Below are 23,242 nucleotides of genomic sequence, written 5' to 3' on the forward strand. Positions count from 1 at the left end.
ATTTTCTGCTGAGGAGGGACTAAGAGGGCCTGCACAAAGAGCTCCTCCCTTCCACAGAATCTACACTCAAAGCCTTCCTGCCCTCATTGTTATCTGCTTATATCCACTCCACTAACATTCACCCAAGCCAGTCTTCCACTTGCAAAAATAAGACAACCCAGACCAACTTTCATTTCATGCTCCTCCCATGATAGTGAAGAAACTGAAAATTTTTGTGGTCAAATACACCTCTCCCATTACAAAGTGTCAAAACAACACAAGAAGAGCTAGAGTACTCAGCACTAGAAGTTTAAATAATATAAAAATTAACTTAGGATTCAAAAGAATTTCAATGATTATCTATTCCAATCCATAGATGTTGACTTTCAATTTCTCAAAGAGAAATCTGCTTCTTTTCCTAGCTTGCACTCCTTCTTTATTATTACTATCTGACAGTTAATGCTTCATTAGTAAAGTTAAGAGTAATGAAGATTTCTTTCTCTCACAAGGTAACAAATTAATGTTCTTTGTCATCTGGAACAGGATGCATTAATCCAAATGAAAACCACAGTTTGTCACTTCCTTTACCAGATATTAATTTTATCCAAAAGAGTACCTGGGTTTATAGTTTTAGTGAAGAAAGAACACTGCCATTCAAGAGAATGCATATTCTGAAGGAATAAATTAACAAAACTATAGAACAGTCAGTTATCTTATAAGGTACTGTAAAATGGTATTCAGCTTTGCCAAACATTAATGATGTGACTTTTAAAATTATTTCTGTTAGAGTTTTTCACAGCTGCCACTTTGTATGCAACATTGTAGTCTTCAGCAGTCTAAAAAGGTTAACCATTTTGTCAACTTGACAAATATTATGGGCTATATTGGGGTGGTTTTGGATTCTCTCCTTCTAAAGGCAACAGGCTTTGCCCATTGTGGCCACCACTTAGTATAGACAGCAGCAGTTTTCCTTTCACCCATCTCTTTCTCTATACCTAGAAGCAATTGGTTCTCTTAAACATAGTGATTAGTTAATTACATGCTAATTTTCTTCAAAAAACAAAACAACCAAAAAACCCCACAAACAAAGAAAACAAAACTGTCACTCCAAAAACAAAGACAAACCAGAACACAAACATAGCACTAAACCTCAACCCCCCATACCATACCTACCTTTCCAGGGGTGAAAAAAGACTTCATTTCCGGAGGAAGATAATTTTTGGTGTTACTGAAATTCTGTAAAAAAAGGGGGTGGGGGCAATTACAGCAATAATCAGCGAACAAGAGATAAACATTCTGGAGCTTGTACTGAAAGATTTAATTTACATCATTTATGCTTTTGATTTTTTAAACTAGAACAGTAATATGGGAGTAGGAGGGAAGAGAAATTGGTGTCTGCACATATATATATATTTATGAAAACATATACATACATACATTTTCAACACACATTTTCATGTAAGAGGGAGAAGTCTGAAGACACAAGAAATATTTAAGAAAAACAATTGTGAATTACAACTAGCAAATATTTAAACAGACTTATCTCAAGAAAAATTAAATGCCAAAATATACCTTGTCAGGTTGAGTAAAATATCTGGCTGGAAGTACAGGGTCTTTAGGGGATTCCAAACTGTATGTTGTACTCTTTGACATAATGATATTCATTGCTACATCACAGACTGTATATAGTTTCTGTAAATAATAAAATTTAAAAACCAGTTCATTGAAAATCTTGAAAAAAGACAGTGTATCTTTCATGCACAGGACCACAAGAAATCACAGTTCAAAAGCAATCATCTTAAATATTTAACACTAGCCTGCATCTTAAACAGTGTCTCTAAGGATACTAAAATACAGATGGTAAAAGCAAAAGCATTGTGAGTCTAACAGTTGAAGACTGATGGTTTTCATGGTATTCCTGCATTCAAGAGTAATGCTTGCCATAGTTTCTAAGACAAAATTAATCAAATGAGCACACACATCCCACAAACCCACTCCCTCAAACACATTTCTGTGGGAAAAGCAGAAAAGGGACAAATCTGGACATGATGTGATGCTAAAACCACAAAAAAAAAAGGTTCGATACATGCACTACACAATACCAGAGATTTCTAATGTATTTTTCTTCCTCTATAAAATTTACTCTTGCACTTTGGAAATGAAATACTAAAAAGCACTTTAGTGGATGATCTAAATAGTAAATTTTATAGTTTGTATCTATTTAAACTTAGTGTTTAGTAATCTTACTGAGACAGAAACAGAATAACTGAAAACTATTACGACTCCCTTGCAAATGTGCAAGAATTACTGAAGCACAGGAAAATAACTGCTATCTAAACTAAAATAAATATAATGACTGCAGTAAATATCTTTTCATACGTACAATTCTATTGAAAGACATCTTCAAGTTGGTGTATAAACAAAAAGCAAGTCCTTCACATTACCAGGCCAGAATTAAATGCAAATTTCAATCAAAAAGTATCACCTACTTCATTCATTTTTTGATCATCTGGTCCTTGAGCATCCTTAGTCTGTTTGATATTTTCTACCATTTTTCTGATAAAGGCATGACTGTTGTTTTCATTTTTAGCCATTAATATTTCCAGTATGAACCACAGGCACCTAGAGGAGAAATAAAGTATCCCACATGAACCAAAGCACAAAAGAAATCCCTTTAAAAAGCACATCTGAGAACATGATTAAGTCCAGCTTTTACTAGTATTATGAACTAGTCTAATTCTGAGAAAACAGTTCTTTTGGAAAAATGAAATGAAGATGAACAGAAGGTGAAAGGTTCGTCTATAAAATCTCAGAGGGCTAAAAAAGCACCTATACTATTTCTCTCAATATTTTCCAGAAGTTACTGGCATCATTATGCACACTGGACTGTGTAACAGAGTACAGCAATTAATTAAAATTCCACTTAGAATAAAGTTAGAAATAACACTATTAAAAGTGGTCTTACTCTTTAATGTCCTTGAGTTGCTCAATGTCCTGGACTTTGACATAATCTGGGTCATGAGCTAGAAGATGGATAGTATAAGGAACAACATACTCTGGTAGAAGTGACAACAGTTTCTCTGAAAAGAAGAAGAAAGATGCATTAAAAAACTACATACCAAGAAGTATGCTTTCCTACCAAGGAGGATAGGGCAAATCTTGAGGTCAGCATGCATTAAGGTATAAACACACGTGGGTCTATCATTTCTCTATGATGTTTCATTTCATGGCTGCTGTGCACATGTTTCATGCATGCAACAATTAAGATTTTAAGTATCTCTCACTCAGGGCTGCTTGTTTTCTAGCTACCTTGAGATACAGCTCCAGTTACCTCCTACTCCCAATCCTTTCCTCAGTTCAAAGCCTGTATTCTGAAGGACTTTGAAAAGCAGACGTGAGGATGGATCACAAAATCCATGCTGACTGCAAGAAGTGAGACCAGCACAACTACAGGATAAGTCACTACTATTTCTTTGGACATTGCAGTGTGAAGCCTTGCTGTCAAGAGAACAAAGCTTTCTGCAGGGATTTTACAGTCAAATTGCCACAATATCTGTTTCCAGAGGAGTGGGAGGTCACATGAAAACTGTAACAAAGTAGTAGTGCACTGAGTTTGAAAGGCTCAATCCCACCTAAACAGAGCAGCACAACTCTATTGTGACATTCAAAGCATTCAAAATATTTTCTATCATTCTCTGAGATTTTTGGAATCCCGAGCAGGACTACAAGAAAGTCTTTCCTCCATCATGACAGTCTGAAGGCCTATCTCCCTTGGGGATTCAAAAAGGAAGGGCTGTTGCCAATGAGTTTTTCAGAGTTATGATCACAAAATACACTTTCTGTAAGATAACAAACTCCCTGACCCAACCAACAACATGCAGCGTGAACTCCAGCACCTCACAGATCACCTCCCAAGGGGCATGGACAACAGATGGACAAGCTGTGCACCAAAACTAAAAAAAAAAATACATTTTTTAGCAAACATCCACACTGCTGACTTTAGCCTGATGCCTGAGTGAAGCAGGAGGACACACAGCACACCTAAGTTACTAAACCTGCACCCTGTGCAACAGGCAAGACAATGGTCAGAAGAAGGCATCCTGGAATTCCATGCATATTGCTATGGCACAAGCATCTGATCTTTAGTGCTTGTGGCAAATGCAATATCGTGGTATTGACATGGCTTCAATGTTCATGTGGAGGGAAGAGGGAAATTCTCAGCTCCACTTTTGAAATGCCATATTTTGTGATAGTAAGCGCATGACCAAGTCTGGAAAATCTTCTTTCAGTAAACTTCTACCTATACAATATTCAGTTTTGAATAAGTCCAAACATCTGTAAATCATTATATACACTAAAATGATTTGAAAACTATTTAAAAATATATTAGAAGACTAACAGTTTTACCTCTATTATATGCATTCATATGAACAATTTGCTTGACATATGAGCATGTGCTTGAGAAATAGTGTGCATCAAACAAAATACACCATTATTGCAGATTTTACAAAACTAACAAATTAATTGTCATGCATACATCAAGTCTTAACCTATACCCTTCTTAGAGATCTGTATAAATAGGGGTAATGCACAGTCTACATAAAATATATATAATTTATAAAATCAATTTAGAGTGATTTTCAGGCCATATTTACGTAATTGAAATCCAGTATACTTTGCAAAGCAGTTTTTAGTGTGTTTTAATTGACACTGCACTATTAACTTTAAAAACATCCTTTTTGTTTTCAAGCACTGTCCTGCATTTTAGCCAGCAGCTGTTCACATTACTAAACAAAAAAATAAAAATAGCAGGGAAGGAAAAGAATATAATTAAAACTTCAGAACACTAGCAAAATTGGCTTGTCTTAGATATGCCCCACACAAACCAAACCACTATTATTTGCACTAATTAGCAACTTCAATAGAATGCTAATCAAGAGCTCATAAACTCAGTTTTTCACTAACTTCCTGCCTTGGACCATTTCTCATATAGCTATAACAATAATTCCAACTGGGTCTGGAAAATAAAATGAACTAATTCCAGACAAAATAGGGAAAGAAAAAGTATTGATACATATTATATTTAACCCTGTCATGACAAAAATCAGTAGGGAAAAATAGAACTTTTATCTCTAATGAAAGAAGACCCTACCTGAAAGGTAGGGTGGCTTTCCTACCAGCACATAAAACTACAATGTGCTAAAACCCCTCACAAGAGTCCTTTATGAGCTTTTAGGAAGAACACTTGTTAAAAAAAATTAATCGTTACTTTTGTAATTTTTCTGCTTACTGTCTTTCAAGTAAAAGCCCATCATGGGAACATAAAAATTCCTATGCAAGACACGTCTCTACCCAGATGAAACTAGTAAAAGATACACAATCAAAATAAGTCTCTTCTTGAGTGGCTTCCACTCTGAATAGAATTTAGAGAATTTAAGAGGGCTGAGAATAATAATTCCTGCCAGCCTATAAAAGGCCAGTGTGGAAGAAAGAGGTGTTTTACTGTTGGGTACTAGTGCTTACAAAGTTTTCCTCAGGCAGGGTAAGCAGAAATTTACTATATTTTCAACAAAAGCTGAAATCCCCCCAAAATATCCAACAGATATCCTCCTCACCTGTATAAAGTTTTCAAGACAAAACATATCACAGAATCGCACATTTATAGATTCAGACAAATAGGTGGAATAAGCAAAGATGCAGATTTCCAAAGGAGGTACTGCCATCATTACCAGCCTGAGTTACTGCATGGTCAGCACGGAGAGTGGCAGAGGGAGACACACATTTAAATATTGTGTTCTTTCCAGAAATGAGCTTTGGCTGAACTGCTGCAATATGGATATTTTAGGATACAAACAGTTCAAGACATTCTATTTGCTGAAAGCTCAGACTGGTAAATCTGAATGACACGAAGTTAAGATTGTAATCCTCAAAAAAATCCTGCAACCTAGATTTAATCCAGACTCCCCATGCATTATAGCATATGTCAAATCAAAGGCATCACACAATTATTTCAGCAAGAAAATAATTTATCAGGTGCACTTCGAGGTCCTACTGGATAAAGAAAAGCACAAACACCTAGGTTCCTCTTAATTTCTTCCACAGATTTTTGACAGTAACTTTGCAGCACCTCTTTCAAACACATGATAAATCTTATGCTTTCTGTCTACACAATTAAAAAGAGATTTCAACTTTCAAGAGTAATAATCTTAAAATTACTTAGAAGTGTTTGTTCAATTTATTTTTTCTTTTTTACATGTTACTGAGTGGGAGAAAAGCACCACTTTTTTCTTTAACTCTAATTAATGATACATTAAGGATTTGTCTGTAGACTTGTTCTCTGATCAGAGTCTAAGAGGACTGAGAAAGACTGACTGACTCAACTAATATAAAGTGATTCATAAACACAGAAGGAAGTCAGTTATCTCACAGCATCTCTGAGATCAGATTCACAAAACAGGTCTGGTTTAGGCTAAAAGGATGAAAAAATTCCCTTCATTTCACAAAAGTCAAATAATCTGTAATCTTTCAAATAAATAAAACTTTCAAAACCTCTCATTCAAAACTGCTATAGCTCTTCAAAAAGGTCTACTTTTTCCTATGACTCTGTACCAGCATTATAATAGTGCATGTCTGTAGCTTTAAGTCAAAAGGACTGACTTAATAAAAGAAAAATAGCTGACATGAGTCCATAATAACTTCCAAAGCATTCTCACGATCAACCACTGGCACTGAGAAGAAAGAATTGCATCAACTCATCCTGAAGTGCCATCAAATATAGCTCTTTGCAGGAATAACACAAGATCCTACTCAATACAGCAGTGCAAGGACAGTCTATTTAGTACAGCATTTATGTATTAAAGTTACTTATTAGTAATTGCTCAAGTAAAATTAATCATTGTCACTTCACTTAGAACATTATTAACATTATTACGTTCAAATAGTACACATAATTGCCTTGGAAAATTACTTCACTTCCAATATATTTAGGCATAAGCATTTGCACAGTTTTTAACAGAACTCAAAGACCTCAGCAGTGCCTGTTCAAAAAAAAAATTAAAATAAAATCTGGACAGAAGAAGACCTGAAAATTTTCAGTTTTCATTAGATACCTCCAAATCAAATTTACAGTGGTTCTGTGTATAAAACCAGACAACTACCAATGTTTTCAGTCAACTCACATTTCTATTTGAACAAAACCACTCGTAGCAAAAAGTGACTTCTATTCTCTTACCACTAACTGCTGCATGTTGCTTCAGATACTCCCTTCTGACATTTATGTTCTTCACAAGGCACTGCCTAGCATGAGCTCTTCTCTCTTTCACAGGATCTTTTGCACACAGTGCACAAATAGCCATATATTCTAGCGGCAGCCGTAGTCTAGAAAGACCTTTGTGAAGTTTCTGAGCAAATATTTGTCTCACTTGGTAACATTCATCCTATTAAAAAAAAAAAAAAACAAAACCAAAAAAGGTAACTGTAAACTTTTCTTAAAGCAATATAAATTGTAAAATAAAGCATGGAAGCTCAAGTAAATACGCTAAAACCAATTAGACCTTGAAGCCACTGAAACATAGAAATTGCAAGAATTTTTTTTTTAATGCCGAGTCAGAGCAATTTAATTGAATTAATCAGCTGAAGCTTGCTTTAAGCTCAGAAGAAGAGCTAAAAAGTTCAAAAATTGTGCAGGAAGATACCACACTCAGGACTCAAGGCCTAATTTAGCATAGTAGTAAGGCATGGAGTTACTGAAATTGTTCACAGTTGGGTCACTTGCTTTGTAGAGCCAATGTCAAAGATCTGCACAAAAACATTTTATCCACCAGTAACCACCACCATGTCAATTTTGCTGCTATGATTTCACACATTTTCATCAAGACATTAATATTAAAAACTGAATAAAATTCAACAGAATTACCAGATAAGGTGAAACACCAAAGAGAGTACCAAGCATTTCCATTATACTGTGAAAACCCATGCACTACAATTGACCGTGGAAGAGAATTATCTGTGTTTAACAGCTACCAAACAACATGAAGTAAAACATTATGAAGACAGCAAATGTAGTTCTACAGCTTATTCAGCAATGTGTTCCCAGAAAAGGCATGAAGTTTAAATTTTTTTGTATGAAAATAACCTACATATACCATTTAAGACACGACAAACCATTTCCCAACACAGGACAAGGAAGCTTAACAGAAACACATGTAGAAAAGACTTTGAAGAAAACATACAGAAAAGCTTAAGGTAAACAAGGTCACCAAAATAGCTTGGCACATTTAACCTGCCAAAAAAAGGTCAAGAGGAAAGATTTATCTCTAAATACATAGAAAAAATGTTAACAAGAGTAAGCAGCTATTTTAGTCAAATGGCAGCTTTGAAGTCAGAAAGGATTGAAGAGGGTTTCCAGTTATCAGTCAACTGGAAGTACAGGGCCAAAACCTAACCACTGGAAACGCTGGCTCTGCAACATTTGCAAATGGCATCTAAAGAGATCACATACTAAATAAAACAATGTTCCCTCTGCCTCCACCAAAAATGAAACTGAGAAGAAACTTTTTTCAATCAAGCCCCATTTTCTCCTTTTTGTGCTTCAAGCAATATTCCCTCTCTGTGGACTCAAGCCCTGAAACACCTGCTGCAGCCAGAGTTGAAGTAACCCAAGCCTACAAACCCAAACCATGAGATCTGCTCATCATCTCTTGTCTCCTTACAGCAAATCCACCCCCACAGGAGGCTAAGATAGAACCCTCCTTTCCCTCCCCAGTATCACCTGTGTCTAAAGCCTTTAGGAAGCTCAGAAGAGATGGATGTCTAATTTCTGTTCCAGCAGGGAAACATCTTTGTCTCCAAGGACAAGGGAGGTACAGTTGGCTGCTACTGATGGTATTGTGTGGCCAATTGGAATGACTATAATTCCTTTATTTTTTAATATTGGGAATAACCTTAATTTGACTCATTTCTTACACTAAGAAGGAGACAAAACTTAACCAAGGTATGCTATTTTTAACAGCATACACAAACTCCGTAAACTAATCCAATTTTATATATCTACACCTCTGAATTTATTGCAAATTCATCAGAAGTTCACAATTTAAAAGCATTAAAAAATACCTATTTGCAAAACATCATGTACCACTCAGACACAGCTCTGATTCCTAAATTACACCACCTTGAGTTAACAAAGAAAACTGAAAAAGCCTGTTAAACACTGAAGTACTATCCTAAGTTACTTTTCACTGTCTCTCAATATGATGCTCTGTTGACATCAAAATTTGTTCTGGAGATCACAGAAGTCAGCTACTGGTAAGCTTATAAAATTGGCCAAACACACATGCAACTTATTTTACAATTACTAAAACCACATGCATTTCATCGTAATAATGCCCCTGTTTACCAGTGCCACTTTCACACAGCAATTAGTGAAAAAATTTAATTATGTGTTCTGCACTCCAGTCATTAAACATTACAAAATGGCAGCATCAGACAGAAAAAAAAAGTGCCAGCACAGAACATCAGCAGAACCTGTGCAACCATCACAAGCCTTAAAAAGTAAGATTTTTCCTGTTGTTGAATCTGTTTTCTGATCTGTCCACTTAGAGAATCTTTGCTGTGAATTAAATAACACAAAACTGGAGTTGGCCTTGGTGTCCCCTGACTTGTGGCTAGACTTGAAAGTGTTAATAATAAAAAAACTTTCATTCAGTATCTACCATCAAGAAACAGATTCTAATACTAACCACTCTAAGCATTAACATATATGTATGCATATCTGCACATGCCAAATCTCAAAAAAAAAGCCAGTACCCCTTTTAAGTGAAAAAATCATTAAAGCTATTACAGCTACTCTGCATCTGAGCATCTCCACTAAGAAAGATAGAAAGGACATTGGAGAAGGCCTGAAAAACACCTACAAAAGTTATTTGTAAGTATTCAAAATCCATTAAAAGCTGCAGTGAAAATGAAAGGTAGAATTCCTGACCTGACAGAGCTTGCAATCTAAATTCTAGAAAACAACATACGAAGTCACAAAAGGCAAAGAAATATCAATAAATGAAGAAGGAAACGTGACAGAAATGATACCACAAAGGAACAGATTCTTCTGGAAGCAATGACAAAGCATATGGATATCCAGAGGGAGGGGATTACAGACACCCAACATGGCTTTATAAAGGAAAAACCATGCCTGGCTGGTCTAACCTTTTACAATGAAATGAATGTGCAAATGGATAAGGGATGAGCAATTGATGTCACCAACCTGGATTTCTACAAGGGCTTTGACACAGCTATACAGCATTGTTGTCTCTAAACTGGAGCAATATGGGTTTCAGAGATGGACTACTCAACTGATAAGAAACTGGCTGGATGGCCATGTCCAAAGGATTGCAGTCAAAAAAAAAATCAATGTCCAAATGGAGATCAGTAACAACTGGTGTGCTCAGGGGGGAATACTGGGACAGGGAGTGTTCATCTTTGTTAATTACACAGATAGGAGGGTTGAGAACATCCCTCTGCAAGCCTGTGGATAACACCAAGCCAAGTGGTGTTATTGGTGTTATTCCCTCATTGGAGGGAAGGGCTGCCATCCAGAGGAACCTTATTAGGCTTAAGGATGGGCCCAGGGGAACCTCAGGAGGTTCGAATCTCAAGTGCAAGGACCTGCACCTGGCTCCAGGCAATTCTCAGTATCCATACAGGCTGAGGGATGAAGGGATTGAGAGCAGGCCTGCAGAGGACTGGGGTCACTTGTGGATGAAAAACTGGAGATGAGCTCACAGCCCCGAAAGCCAACCATGACCTGGGCTGCATCAGAGGGAGAGTGGCCAGCAGGGTCAGAAAGGGAATTCTCACCACCTACTCTGCTCTCATGGGAAGCCCATCTGGAGTGCTGTGTCCTGTTCCGGAGCAATGGTTTTAAACTGGAAGAGTGAGGTTTAGATTGGACATACGGAAAAGATTTTTTTACCGTGAGGGTGGCAGGACACTGGAACAGGTTGCCCACAGAACTTGTGGACACTCCATCATTGGAGATGCTCAGGGCCAGGTTGGATGGGGCTTTGAGCAACTTGTTCTAGTGGAAGCAAGGGAGCTTAATGGGATGATCTTTATGGGTTCATTCCGGTCCAAAGTATGCTATAATGCTACAGTAAAATGTGATACTAACTGGTTTATAAATGTTAAGAACCCTATTATGTTCTAATTTGAATTTTATCTCTCAAAATTCCCTTTTGAAACTTCAGGGAAGGTAAGCATTAGACACAAAAAAGGTGACAACATATCTGTTAGAATATCCACAAACAGTTAAGACTGTTATAGCTGGAAAATAAGTGATAGAAGTGAGAGATGGAGGAGGGCAAAGGGCCTGCACTTCAACATACTAAAAAGAGTATCAAAATAATGAAGCAAAATTCTGATAGGAGCTACAAGGTTAACATTTGCAATAAAGATTTGCCACAGGAGGGAAATGACTGAAGGAATGAACAGATTTTGATCACTGGGTTCACAAGAAAACAGAACACGTAAACGCTACATTGGCAAGGCTAGTCTGGTATGACCTTATCCAGCTTGAGTATCCTTTCCAGAGCAGAGACAGAACTTATTGGTCATTACACCAAGTGCCTATTTTTGTCTTGACTAATTTTGTTCTGAACTGTAAATTCTTTATAACTCATTTTGAGACAAGACTAACATTTCTGTTCAGTTTTGGAATAGGAAAGCTGAAAAGTATCAGACTTTGCTTTGGGTGTAAAGACCTTCAGTTATTACCACTGAATTCCTGCTGTAGTTTTGCTAGATTTCATCTGCTTAAGTAGTTTAAAGCTTTGTTCCATTTCCCTTGTTTTTCATAGCATTTGAGAACTGACTAAGAGCTCCTTTTCATAGGAACAGAGAAGCTTAAAATTCACATAAACATAGTCTGCATTAGGCTTGTATATTGTTTTGACTGTCTTACTCTGGTAAAGGAATGATTTTTCCAGCCTAACAATAACCAACTGCAAGCAACTTTAGAAACTAAAAAAGATACTCTGTATTAAAGTAAACAATACCCACACAGGAGCCACACTCCGTATTTGCTAACATTACATGCCAATTTGAAGTCTTCCAACATTTAAAACAGTTTGCAGCTTTTAAAGCTTTAGCTGGACGCAGGAACTAAAATCTAAAATGGCATATCATTATTGCTGCAGACATCTTCTGAACAGGATTCCTTGCAGAGGACTTCTTGACTTCTGGAAAGCCAGGAGAATATCGGCAGCTACACAAATAACACCAACCGAAGTCCCTTCATGACCACCTTACTCTTGGGGTATGAATCAATTTCTGTACAATTTGCTATGCTGACAAGCCAGAAATAGAGAGGGTCCCTATATCTCTACTTACCACTTGACAGTTATTTCCTTACTATGGGCTCACAGGCAGAAGCTAAGGATGAAAATTCCAGCATCTGCTAAGGAATATATCCCTATTTCTTCTTATATTTGAAGGATGCTAATTATTTTTGCAGACCTCTGCATTCCAAATATATTCTACCCAAGTATTGAGAAATCAAGATCACTGTTTTCACCATAGTTCAATATACTTTACATCATGTCATTTTAACTTCTAGTAATGTTATAATGCAGCTGGGGTATTACTTAAATACATACTGCATATCTTAATTCATCAGTATTCAAACATTTGACTACTCTAAGTCAGTATTTCCCCAATGGACAGCCCAGTACTACAGATCTAATTTTAATCCACAATGAGTTTTCAGGATTATGAAATGGAGAAATAATTTCATGCCAAGGCTGAATATTTTGCACAAAACCAGATTTGCAGAAATATACGTAACATACACAACAAACAACTATATACTCATACACCTGCTGATAACCCACAACTCCAACAAATTTCCTTACATTTATGGCTAGTGCACACAGCTGGTATTGTTCTAAGGTGATGATTTCGTGGTAACAAGGTTCTTGTGCCAACTTCACAATAGCATTCCCAGCAGCCAGCCTCAAGCGAGACATGTCAGGTTTACTGAAAAACAAGCACACGGATTGTGAAGGTTAATTAGTAATAAAATTATGTAATTATTTGACTTAGCTAAATCTAATAAGTTTGCATCACTTAAAAACAAGTACTTCAAAGGAAAGAAGTTTCTGTGAACTTAGCCACCCCTATGCTAGCAGAAGCAATTTCAAACCCAAAGTAATTTTCATGGCAGCACATTTTACAGCCTATTCCCACTTACCATTACCTGGTCCCAACCTGGCAATAAAAATTTTCCATCAAACTTCCTAAAAGTTACACACACATATGAAACAATTCTAGCTTTGCATTGAGTGAGGACAGTCCATACTGGCCCTCAGAGACCACATCTAGCAGTTAGATACTTCTGTTCAGCTTGCTGGTCCCCCTTCAGCAGGAGAGTCCTGCCAAAGAAGTAGCCAGCCCATTTCTGGTTCCCAGAGTTGCCAAACTTTCCTAGCTCAAAATCCATGCTTCAGGCAAACACCAATTAAGATTAATTAGATACTGTAATACATGACCAAGTGAATTCTATTTTAAGACAATAGCAAAATCTCCTTTTGAATGCAACCACTAAAAATATTGTATATCAGATGTGTGGCAAATTTTCTACAGCACAGAACTATGACATTCTAAGCTCCAAAAGGTTTTTAATAATTTTTCTCTTGGTGAGCATTAGTTTAAGAAAAAATGCAGATGTATTTCAGGAAAATCTCAATTCAAGTTCATATCTAATATCAGTACTTTCAGCAACTGTTAGCATCCTCTGATACTGAAATAGTCTTATTTTATGCTTAGTATAGACTAAAATCAAAATCCTACTACAAAAACATGCAAGATTAAACCTAGCTGTTCTATCTAACCACAAACAGAAAATTTGTACAATCTTGAGTTCTGCAGGACTGTTTATGACTTATAAAATTAAAAAGAAAGACTTAGAAAGGACAGTTGAGATACTATCAATAAAATTCAATATTAAAAAAATACAAGACAGGCGAATTTAACATGATAACATCTCAAAGAAGTAAGTTGTTGATTTAAAAGCAATTCAAGAAAGTCATCAATCCTACTACTTCAAAGTGTAAAGGATGAACAAGAGAAGGGATTTGTTGCCTTCACCTGACACTCCAGGTTGAACAGGGCTTTGAGGTAAAAAAAAACAAAAAATTCCCTTACAGTGTCACTGAAGGGTAGAGTTGTGCAGACTTCAAGAGGCATAGAGGCAGAGTCACTTTTAGGGCTGATGTGGGCAATAACACCAAGAAGATTACAACATGACTGATGGCCTCAACAGCATCAAAGGCTCCTGAGCCCTGTCACTTTCACTTAATTCAATTATGTTTAGCAAATTATTAAACACTGTTTAAAAGACAAGTGCAAGCCATGAACAGTAAAATGGACTCACACAGAATGACCTCATATCAAGTACAGTCTAAGAGGTTATGTTCTGTACTGAACGGACAGTTTTACTCTCTTCAAAGCCTACTCCAAGTCAGAGGGAGCAGTATCAGGTTTGCACAGAAGGGACACAGTAAGCACTGCCAGAAAGAAGATATCCTTATTGCACTCAATGGGTGAAGAACAAAGGTCAGGAAGTGTCAGCAAGTTCCATGCAGAACTAACAGGCCTGAAACATCATCTCCTTTGCTTCAGGTTTTGAGAATAATTGTTAATGTAGGCAGTATAGCTCACAGAGACAATGGACTGGCCCTTCTACCAGTTTGGAGCTTTCTTGAAAAGCAATACTGAGAATCACAAATAATTATTACGTGTCGGTACAGGGCTCTTGCCTCATTCAGCAGTGGGTGCACATTTTCCCTAGTCTTCATTTTGTCACTTCTCACTAGATTTTATCCCAGTTGGGATTTGGCTTTCCTGTCTGTATCTCAGATGGTGCTCCCTGTACTACTGCCAGATTACCCATCTCTACTTCCTCCCTCTGTTTACCTCATACCACAGAATAGCTGGGGCCAGAAGGGATTGTTAATGCTCATCTAGTCCAACCCCCTGCAATGAGCAGTACTTGGAGGCCTGTCCAACATGACCTTGAATGTTTCTAGGCATGGGGCAGCTATTACCTCCCTAAGCATCCTGTTTCAGTGTTTCATCACCCTCACCACAAAAAAAAATTCTTCTATCTACAGGCTCCTTTAAGTACTGACAGGTCACAATAAGACCCTTCCTATTGTGGTCACCCCAGACCCTTCTCTCCTCCAGGCTAAACAACTCCAAACCACTCAGCCTTTCCTCATAAAAGTGCTCCAGCCCTCTGATTGTTTTTGAGACCCTTCTCTGAACATGCCCCAGCAGGTCCATGTGTTTCCTGTGCTGAGAGCCCCAGAGCTGGATGCAGCACTTTGTGCAGGGTCTCACCCTCTGAGTGAGCTAAAGAGGCAGAATCACATCCCTTGACCTGCAAGCCATGCTTCTTTTGATGCAGCCCAGGACACAGCTGGCTTTCTGGGATGTAAGCACACATTGTTGGCTCATGTTCACCCTTTCATCCACCAGTGTCCCCAAGTACTACTCTGCAGGGCTGCTCTCAATCCCTCTTTTTGTGTTTGAATTTTGCCAGGAGCACCTTGCTCATGCAGGTACAGTTTGCTGAAGTATCCATCTGCTTTTCTGCTGTGATCACTCTTGAGTACTGAGGGGGAATTTTTAAGTACTAGGTAATTAGGTTTCTTGGGCCCCTCTTCCCTTCAGGCCTTATCCAATGGGACCCTTCAAGCACATTCTTGTAGAGATTCAAGACTGTTCTCGTAAGTCCAGTGCAATCTTGCCTTCTGGCCTCCTCCTTGCCCTCAGGATTTTGAACTTCACCATCTTAGGGTCATTATAGCCAAGGCTGCCTTCAACATGCACATCCTCAGCAAGCCCCTCCTTGTTGGCCTATATGAGGTCCAGCAGAGAGCCTCTCCTCATTAGGTCCTCTACCAGTTGTGTCAAAAAGTTGTCATGAATGCTGCCCTGGATTGTTATGCACTGCTGTGTTGCCCTTGCAGCAGATATCAGAGAGGCTGAATTTCCCCACAAGGGCCAAAGACTGCACACATTAAGTTGTTTTCAGCTGTTTAAAGGCCTCATCCACTTCTTCCTGGTCACGGGTTCCACAGCAGACACTCACCACGATGTTACCCAGAGCAAACTGCTCTTCAATCTTAGCCCATAAGCTCTCCATTGGCTCAACATCCATCCCCAGGCAGAGCTCTGAGCTCTGGGGTTGAAGGGTTACCTCACATGTCACTGCCCTACTTTGAAAGGGTCCCTCCCTAGCCCTCTTAACTTGATTTAAAAATGGAAAACTGATCACAACATTATATGAAGTTTCTACTTGATATAATTACTTTTTGAGTAGAAAGGGAGTGGGAAAATTAAATTTCTGAAACATGCACAGTAAGGAATCATCACTCCAAGCATGAAAACACACAGGGTCTACAGAACTAATTTATTCTCTAACTACTGCATAAGCCAACCATGAGCTCCAAGTAGTCACGCTGAAAAGCTAAATTACTGCCACTCAACTCCCTGGCAGCTGCCATGAATGGTCACATTACAGAACTATAATTGTTTACAAAGAACTTTAGGACAGATTACACAGTTGCTACAAATATAACATACTAGACAGCTCTCAAGTTTGCAATTTTGCACACACAATATGGTTCTATCTGCATAACTACTGTATAACATTAACTCTACCTGAAAATCAGAAACTTTTTAGACATATTGGCACAATCTACCCATGCCCTTAATGGCTTTTGTAGACATAAATTTTCAATGTTAGCAAGCAATAGCAGCTGACAACTTTTCGCTTTTCCTACCACAGAGGATTAAGAAGATACCCAGAAAAACAAGTTGTCTAACAGTCACCTAAAAGGTAAATTATTTATTGAGATTTAATCCTGTTTACACATTTCCTTCTTGCTTTCACTTTTAGACACCTCAAGATAGATTAGCCTGCCTCCAAGCAGATGTGTCTTGTGTACTAAGTATTTCCACCTGGTTTATACAACATACTATTATTCTTTATTAGAAAGCCCACCTATTGGTATCTGGCATACACAGCAATTGGTACACCAGGAACAGCAAGCTGCATAAAAAATTAAAACCAATTTTCAGTGGGAAGGAGGAAGTTGCACAGTTTATTCCTGCAATATGAGTAATAGCCTATTGAAGGAATGAATAAAAGCCAGAATATAAAACCTAAAATGCAGCTGTGTGTACAGCATTACAAAACCTGAGACTCAGCAAACTTAAGGAACCAGCCAAGCTTACTATCACATCTTATGAAATAAAATGTATAAATTTTTAAGCAGTCTAGCAGAGTAGTTTACAGACTACTTCAATTAAAACTCTCCCCTCACTCCATCAGCATAGATATGAAAACATTACCATCTGGTACATACCTTATTTTCCCCTGCTCTGTTAAGTCTCCATCACTGTGTAATATTGTTGTTAGCAGTCTCAGAGTAGAAGTACCTGACTTGCTGTGGTTGTTCTTCATTCCTAGCAACCATCGAACCATCATCTTGATGGCCTGAATCTGAAAAAATAAATTGATACCAAAAAGTCAAATCATATTATAAGCCTCATTTTTAAAATCTTTATCTTAATTTAATCATATGATATTTTTTCCCAAGTGCTTTTTGCTGGTACAAACATAAGTCTGTCAGGACTGCAAAACATAACTTAAATAATGAAAGATAACCAGACATACTCTCAACTAGACAGCAAATTTTCACTGAAAGCCTCAAGTATGTATTACAGCAAATAAAAATTATACATTTAGTTAAAGTTTGAGCTGCTTCTTCTATAAGCAATCACATATTTTGTCCTTTGAAACATTTTCTTAATTGAGCTTACATGCATTAAATACTATGAAATAGGCTAAACAGTTAGTTTATACTTACTAAGAAAATGTTACTGGATCAAAAAGCAGAATACATTTTCATCTTTACATATTCCTAGAATTCACAGAATATTCTGCATCGGAAAGGACCCACAAGAATCACCAGTGAATGACCCATATGGTGACTGAACCCACGACCTTGGCATTAAATTCCTGTGCCCTATATATTCTCTATTTATCTAGGTCATATCTGAGTTTAAATTTAAGACATGTACTTGAAAAAACACTTAATAGACATCTTGACTGCTAGCAATCTGTACTACAATAACTTACCCTGGTAAAGAATGCTTTTTCCACAGCTATTTAAAGAAAAGCCTCAAAGTCGGGGAGGGATAACTTGGTTTTGCCAATGGAAACATCAAGTGTTTTGAGGCAAGCTTCTGCCCATATGCAGAATCCAGCAACTATCACAAAACACTGAATAATTTCACATTTCTTTAGTGAAAATAAAATATCAATTTGGAGATTAAGTTTGTTTTAGTATTTGAATCGCTTTATCCTTTCATTTCCCTTGCATATGACAGCAGAGACAATAAAGAAAACAAAGAAGAGTATCTTCTTACAGGAAAATGAAAATGCTCATCTAAATCACATTGATATCCTTTGGAGAAAAAAAAGGAAACAAGAAAAAAAACAAAAGAACCAAAACCAAAACAAAATATGAACTCTGAAGATCAAAACCCAAAAGCTTTAGAAAACTTAAACTTTTCATACATGGTAACTTCAAATATTCTCATTAGTGGGAAAAGCAATTCTAGTAACTTTTATATAAACATTCACAATATGAACAAATTAAATTTATCATAGCATAATTGATCTACTCCTTGCAATGAACCGACTAAAATGATCCCATCAGATCTCAGGACTAGGACTATCACTTCTACATGAGTTTAGTTTTTAGGACTGTAGTCCACTTGCTCCACCTTACTGGGTAACACCAGTGAGCTGTAGGATGTCTGTCACTCCAGAACTCAAAATGCAAATGCAGTCTGAGGAGCAGAATTTGTCTTGCCCTCACTTTCAAAGGGTCTTCCACTGGAACAGCTCTAAGTATCCACTGGAACAGCTCTAAGTATTCACCAGAAGATTTTAGTAGCATCAAACCCAATACAATAATTCTAACATAACAATAATGGCATCATATATTTTCACAGCTCACAAATTCAGTTTCTTCACGTCATAACCAGGACCTGCAACTGTTAGTGCCTCCCATTTGTCGGAGGATGGAAATATGACAGCTCTCCTTGGTCTTCAAATAAATGACACATTTGGCCAGAGACCAGACACAGTTACCTTGTCCCTTGACAATTTCAATTTCAATCTTTGCTTCTAGTAATTCCCTCCATAATGTTTTTTCCCCAACTTTATTATCCAAACCTATTCTAGTTTTCCTTCCATGTAGTGAAGTCCTAGTACCACCTCCTTCACAATTTTTGTCTGACCCCACCATTTTCCCTATTTCTTTGCTAGTGTTAATGATGGTATGGTGACATTCCACCAACCATGGAGAAATAAGCATTCCCATGGAATCAGTACAGGGCATGAGAATTCCCCCAGTCACTACTACTGATTACCCAAAGAGTAAGTTAGACATGACATGAGTGCGGACTGCTGTCATGTTTTAAATTCTCCCTTTGCAACCAAATTGTGTAGTTATTGAAGGATAATTCCAGTTGAAAGGAGTGTTAGGTCTCCAGTTCAATCCCCTGCTCAAAGGAAGGTCAGCTATGAAATCACACCACATTGATCTCAGTTTTAGGCGCTGTGGTGTCAAAAGCCCTCCAAGAATGAAGACTGCACAGGCTCTCTTGGCAACCTGCAACCTCTTGCTACCTGCTGCATTGTTTGACTGTTCTCAGGCTTTCCTTATATTCAGACTGAAGTTCTTATTTCAATTTGTGTTCCACAAGCCTAGAATTCTCCTCCGAGATGAAAAATTATTTTTACACAACATGAAAAGATAAGAAAGTGAAAATGAGACAGAGCCATATGAAACACAACACTGTCTTCCTACTACATCACCATTATGGCAGCAGCTGGCTAAACTTTAAAACTGTTTTTTAAAATTGATAAATTTATATTCCAGTGATATGGAAGGAAACAAGAAATATCACTGCTACTACACAAGTCACCTGCATGGTGCACAGTACTCATTACAGGTCACTGCCAAGAGAGACAAAATGCTTTAGAACTCAAGTGTCCAGCGTAGGAATTCCAGTCTAACTCATATAATCATTAATCCAATTCATAGTTAATACTGTACTGGAACATTTCTCTGCAGAGAGCCTTCCACAAAAGGTTTAGCACCCAAAACTAAGGTTATCCTTGGTCAGTCTACATCTGCTGGCTGGACAATACCACAATTTAGTTTTCAGCACTCCTTCCCACTTTCATACTCTAACCTGCTAGTTTGAAAATCCTCGCTAGATATATAATAATGTTACAAAAGGAAAAAGAGGCTTGAAAAACCAGAGTGAAGAAAAGTCCACGATCAGAGAGAAATCATTCATAAACTAATGGCATTGTCTGGAGCATACATTAAGTTTAAGCTCTGCAGTAGTAATAAAGGTTAATTAAATTTGCAAATCAATTTTCACAATAGCCTGTTTTCACAGGCTATTGAAATAAATTCTTCTTACAGTTTTCAGGCTTGGCTTCAACTGTAAATTGCCTTAAGAATTTCTGCAGGTTAATTCCTTTCCAAATAGACAGATGTATGAGAAGTTTTATCAATATAAAAGTACATTTTAGAGAGTTATTGCAGCTTCACAAATCATTTATAATAATTAAGAAAAACAATTAATACTTACTAATTCAAGTTACATGTATAATCACTCAAGTGAAATCATGTCTATTTAAAATTAGCACTTCATTAATTTAAAACAAAGGTGCATTCTCTTTAAACCATTTTTGGAGTATAGTGTGCAACTATGGATTTGCACAAACATGAAAACTATCCTTTGTGGAGTCAAAAAACTAAAAGCAACAATCAAATTCAAAAAAACCCAAGCCTTTCCAGTAATATGTTCTGTACCAAACTGCAAACCAAAGTACTTATTAACCTAGCAGAAAAGTAGGTCTGCTAGGAAGTGTTTAACAATTTTGAGTGAAGGCAAAGAACTTTTTAAAACCAGAGCCACTCTACTCAGAAGATATTAGAAACTAAACAAGTGATATAACATAGAACATAATATAAAAGACAAGCATCTCATTCTGAAAGAAGTGAAAGCAAAAATCTATCCCTGTTCTGAGGGGCATTTAAAAACCAAATACAGATATAGAATATATTTTCCACATCGTTAGTCTATTTCTAATTCATCGAAAAATTGATTGACAGTATATCTCTTACAGAGTACAGAAAATGTAATACACTTTCTCCAAAATAAGAAAAAGCTTGAGACGACATTTTTAAGTAAAGTACCAAAACAAACCCCCCACTATTTTAAAGTGATGTATTTTTCTTAAATCCGTGTTTTTCTCTAATACACATTGCAAACACAGAAAAATAAACACTCTAATCAGATTTATTCATTTGAAGAAACTTACAAACCCAAACTCCATTTTTCTTTTTCCAAAACAGCACTGAAAGTTTCTTGGAATGGCATAAAAATCCAACAGAAAAAGAAAAGACTTTTAACAAAATTTCTATAGTATTTAACTCCTATATTGAAGAGGAGGAAAAAAAATAATTTTACTTTAAGTAATCCAGCTATCATCACAGTCAAGTGTCAGAAAACAAAACTACACCTATAAAGAGTTCATATAAAAACTTAATAAAGTGTGTACATAAATTTATGCATAAAATAATAATTTAAAAATATGCTCCCAAGAGCAAATCCTTATTAAGTATTACAAACATAAGAGACAGGAAAACATAGTACATGCTACTCACTTTAACAAGGGTTTCAGGAGACACTTCTTCATCTGGGACCCAAAGCTTTGTTGTCTTTTTTCCTGGAAGCTAAACAAAATGTTACATTTGTTACAGTACAGTTACTCTTCAGTGAAACTTATAACCTTCTCTTTCTGTTTGCTTCTGGAACCAATACAGCAGCACTCCCTGGTCAGCTGTATGCCTACTGTATCTTACAGAAGTAACCACTACAGAAGTGAGATACCTCACTATCCAAGTATCAGCAAATTCAAGATTAATAAAGGCACTGGTTGTTGTTGTTACCTGAAAACTATTCCTTTAGGGCATAATAGCCATTGCTTTGAAAATAACAGTTTTTCCATATCCAGTAGATTGGAACCTCACACACATTTTACTGTTTTAGAGTGTGTATCTTTCCCTAAGCAATTTCAAGCAATGCACGAGTTCATTTTTTGACTTCATAATCACTTTAGAATGAACACAAAATTGTTCAAAAAATTTAAATTCAGTCCTCCATTTAAATAGTGTATTTTAATTTCAAATGTAATATACTTCCTAAAAATCACAACTCACTCAAGATAAGAAACAGAATGAAATCATAACAATTTTCCCCTTTTTAATGAAGGCCAAATCACAAATGATGAAATGCTTTGCTATGCAGGTCATCACTTTAGTAAGATTCCCAAATCAGTAGAACTCTCCTTTCCTGTACCATGTGTTTTGAATAGAGTCAAACTACATGAGTAAATCAAAAGACAACTATATACAAAAAGCAGAACCAGCATGCCAGATATTTTCCCAAGAACTTGATGAGTATGATACTGCAGAAAAAGCATACTCTTAATATAAGGTTTTAAAAATACTCACCCTATCATTCATTAGCAAATCTTTAACAATAAAAGTAGCAACCAAAGATTTCAAAGGGGCAGCAAATTGGTCAGGTGCAAGCATGGCTATATGGCCAATAGTAACCAATGGCGTAATGAGGTGCTCAAAATTGCTTGGATCCAGGCTTTTATGCAGTGGCTAAAAAAAAAATACAACAAATTCAACTATTTCTGATATAATCTGTGTCTTACTGAAGGGATGGGAATGACTTGTCCATGTCTATTTCAGAAATACAATTTCAAAAGAACCATTGATTATTTAAAGATACATTCACTAGCCCATCAAATCTTTCTCAAGTCAGAGGAAAGGTCAAGATGACAGACAAAATATTTATCACCTCTGGATAGTTCAAAAAGTGACAGCTTAAGCATGACCATTTAGGAAACAATGGATTAAAAAGCCTACTTTATTGTGGGAGAACAAGATCTCAAGCTAGCAATTCCAGTAATGGACTATGATTCAGCCTTCAAGATAAGAGGCTGAGGGCCACTAATTAAAAAGCACATTTGCAGTTACAGCTAAAAAATTCACTTAGTCTGTACCACAATTCAGTTTTCCTAAATTTCTGCAACCATTTA

At 36.8% G+C, this 23,242-nt stretch overlaps 1 protein-coding gene across 4 annotated transcripts in view; it reads right to left on the reverse strand.

Annotated features, from left to right (window-relative positions):
* PDS5B (PDS5 cohesin associated factor B) overlaps positions 1 to 23,242 on the reverse strand; it is a 114,496-nt gene that overhangs the window by 20,914 nt on the left and 70,340 nt on the right. For all 4 annotated transcript variants that reach the window (XM_058045090.1, XM_058045092.1, XM_058045088.1 and 1 more), the window contains exons 21-29: positions 22,644 to 22,802; positions 21,795 to 21,863; positions 17,400 to 17,536; positions 12,879 to 13,002; positions 7,211 to 7,415; positions 2,945 to 3,059; positions 2,469 to 2,601; positions 1,552 to 1,671; positions 1,153 to 1,215 (exon numbers count right to left, since the gene is read on the reverse strand). In XM_058045090.1, the coding sequence (XP_057901073.1) occupies positions 1,153 to 1,215; positions 1,552 to 1,671; positions 2,469 to 2,601; positions 2,945 to 3,059; positions 7,211 to 7,415; positions 12,879 to 13,002; positions 17,400 to 17,536; positions 21,795 to 21,863; positions 22,644 to 22,802 (1,125 nt within the window). The remainder of the gene's footprint in view (positions 1 to 1,152; positions 1,216 to 1,551; positions 1,672 to 2,468; positions 2,602 to 2,944; positions 3,060 to 7,210; positions 7,416 to 12,878; positions 13,003 to 17,399; positions 17,537 to 21,794; positions 21,864 to 22,643; positions 22,803 to 23,242) is intronic.

This window comes from Melospiza georgiana, chromosome 2, assembly GCF_028018845.1.
Source record: "Melospiza georgiana isolate bMelGeo1 chromosome 2, bMelGeo1.pri, whole genome shotgun sequence".
In the NCBI taxonomy this organism is placed as follows: domain Eukaryota; kingdom Metazoa; phylum Chordata; class Aves; order Passeriformes; family Passerellidae; genus Melospiza; species Melospiza georgiana.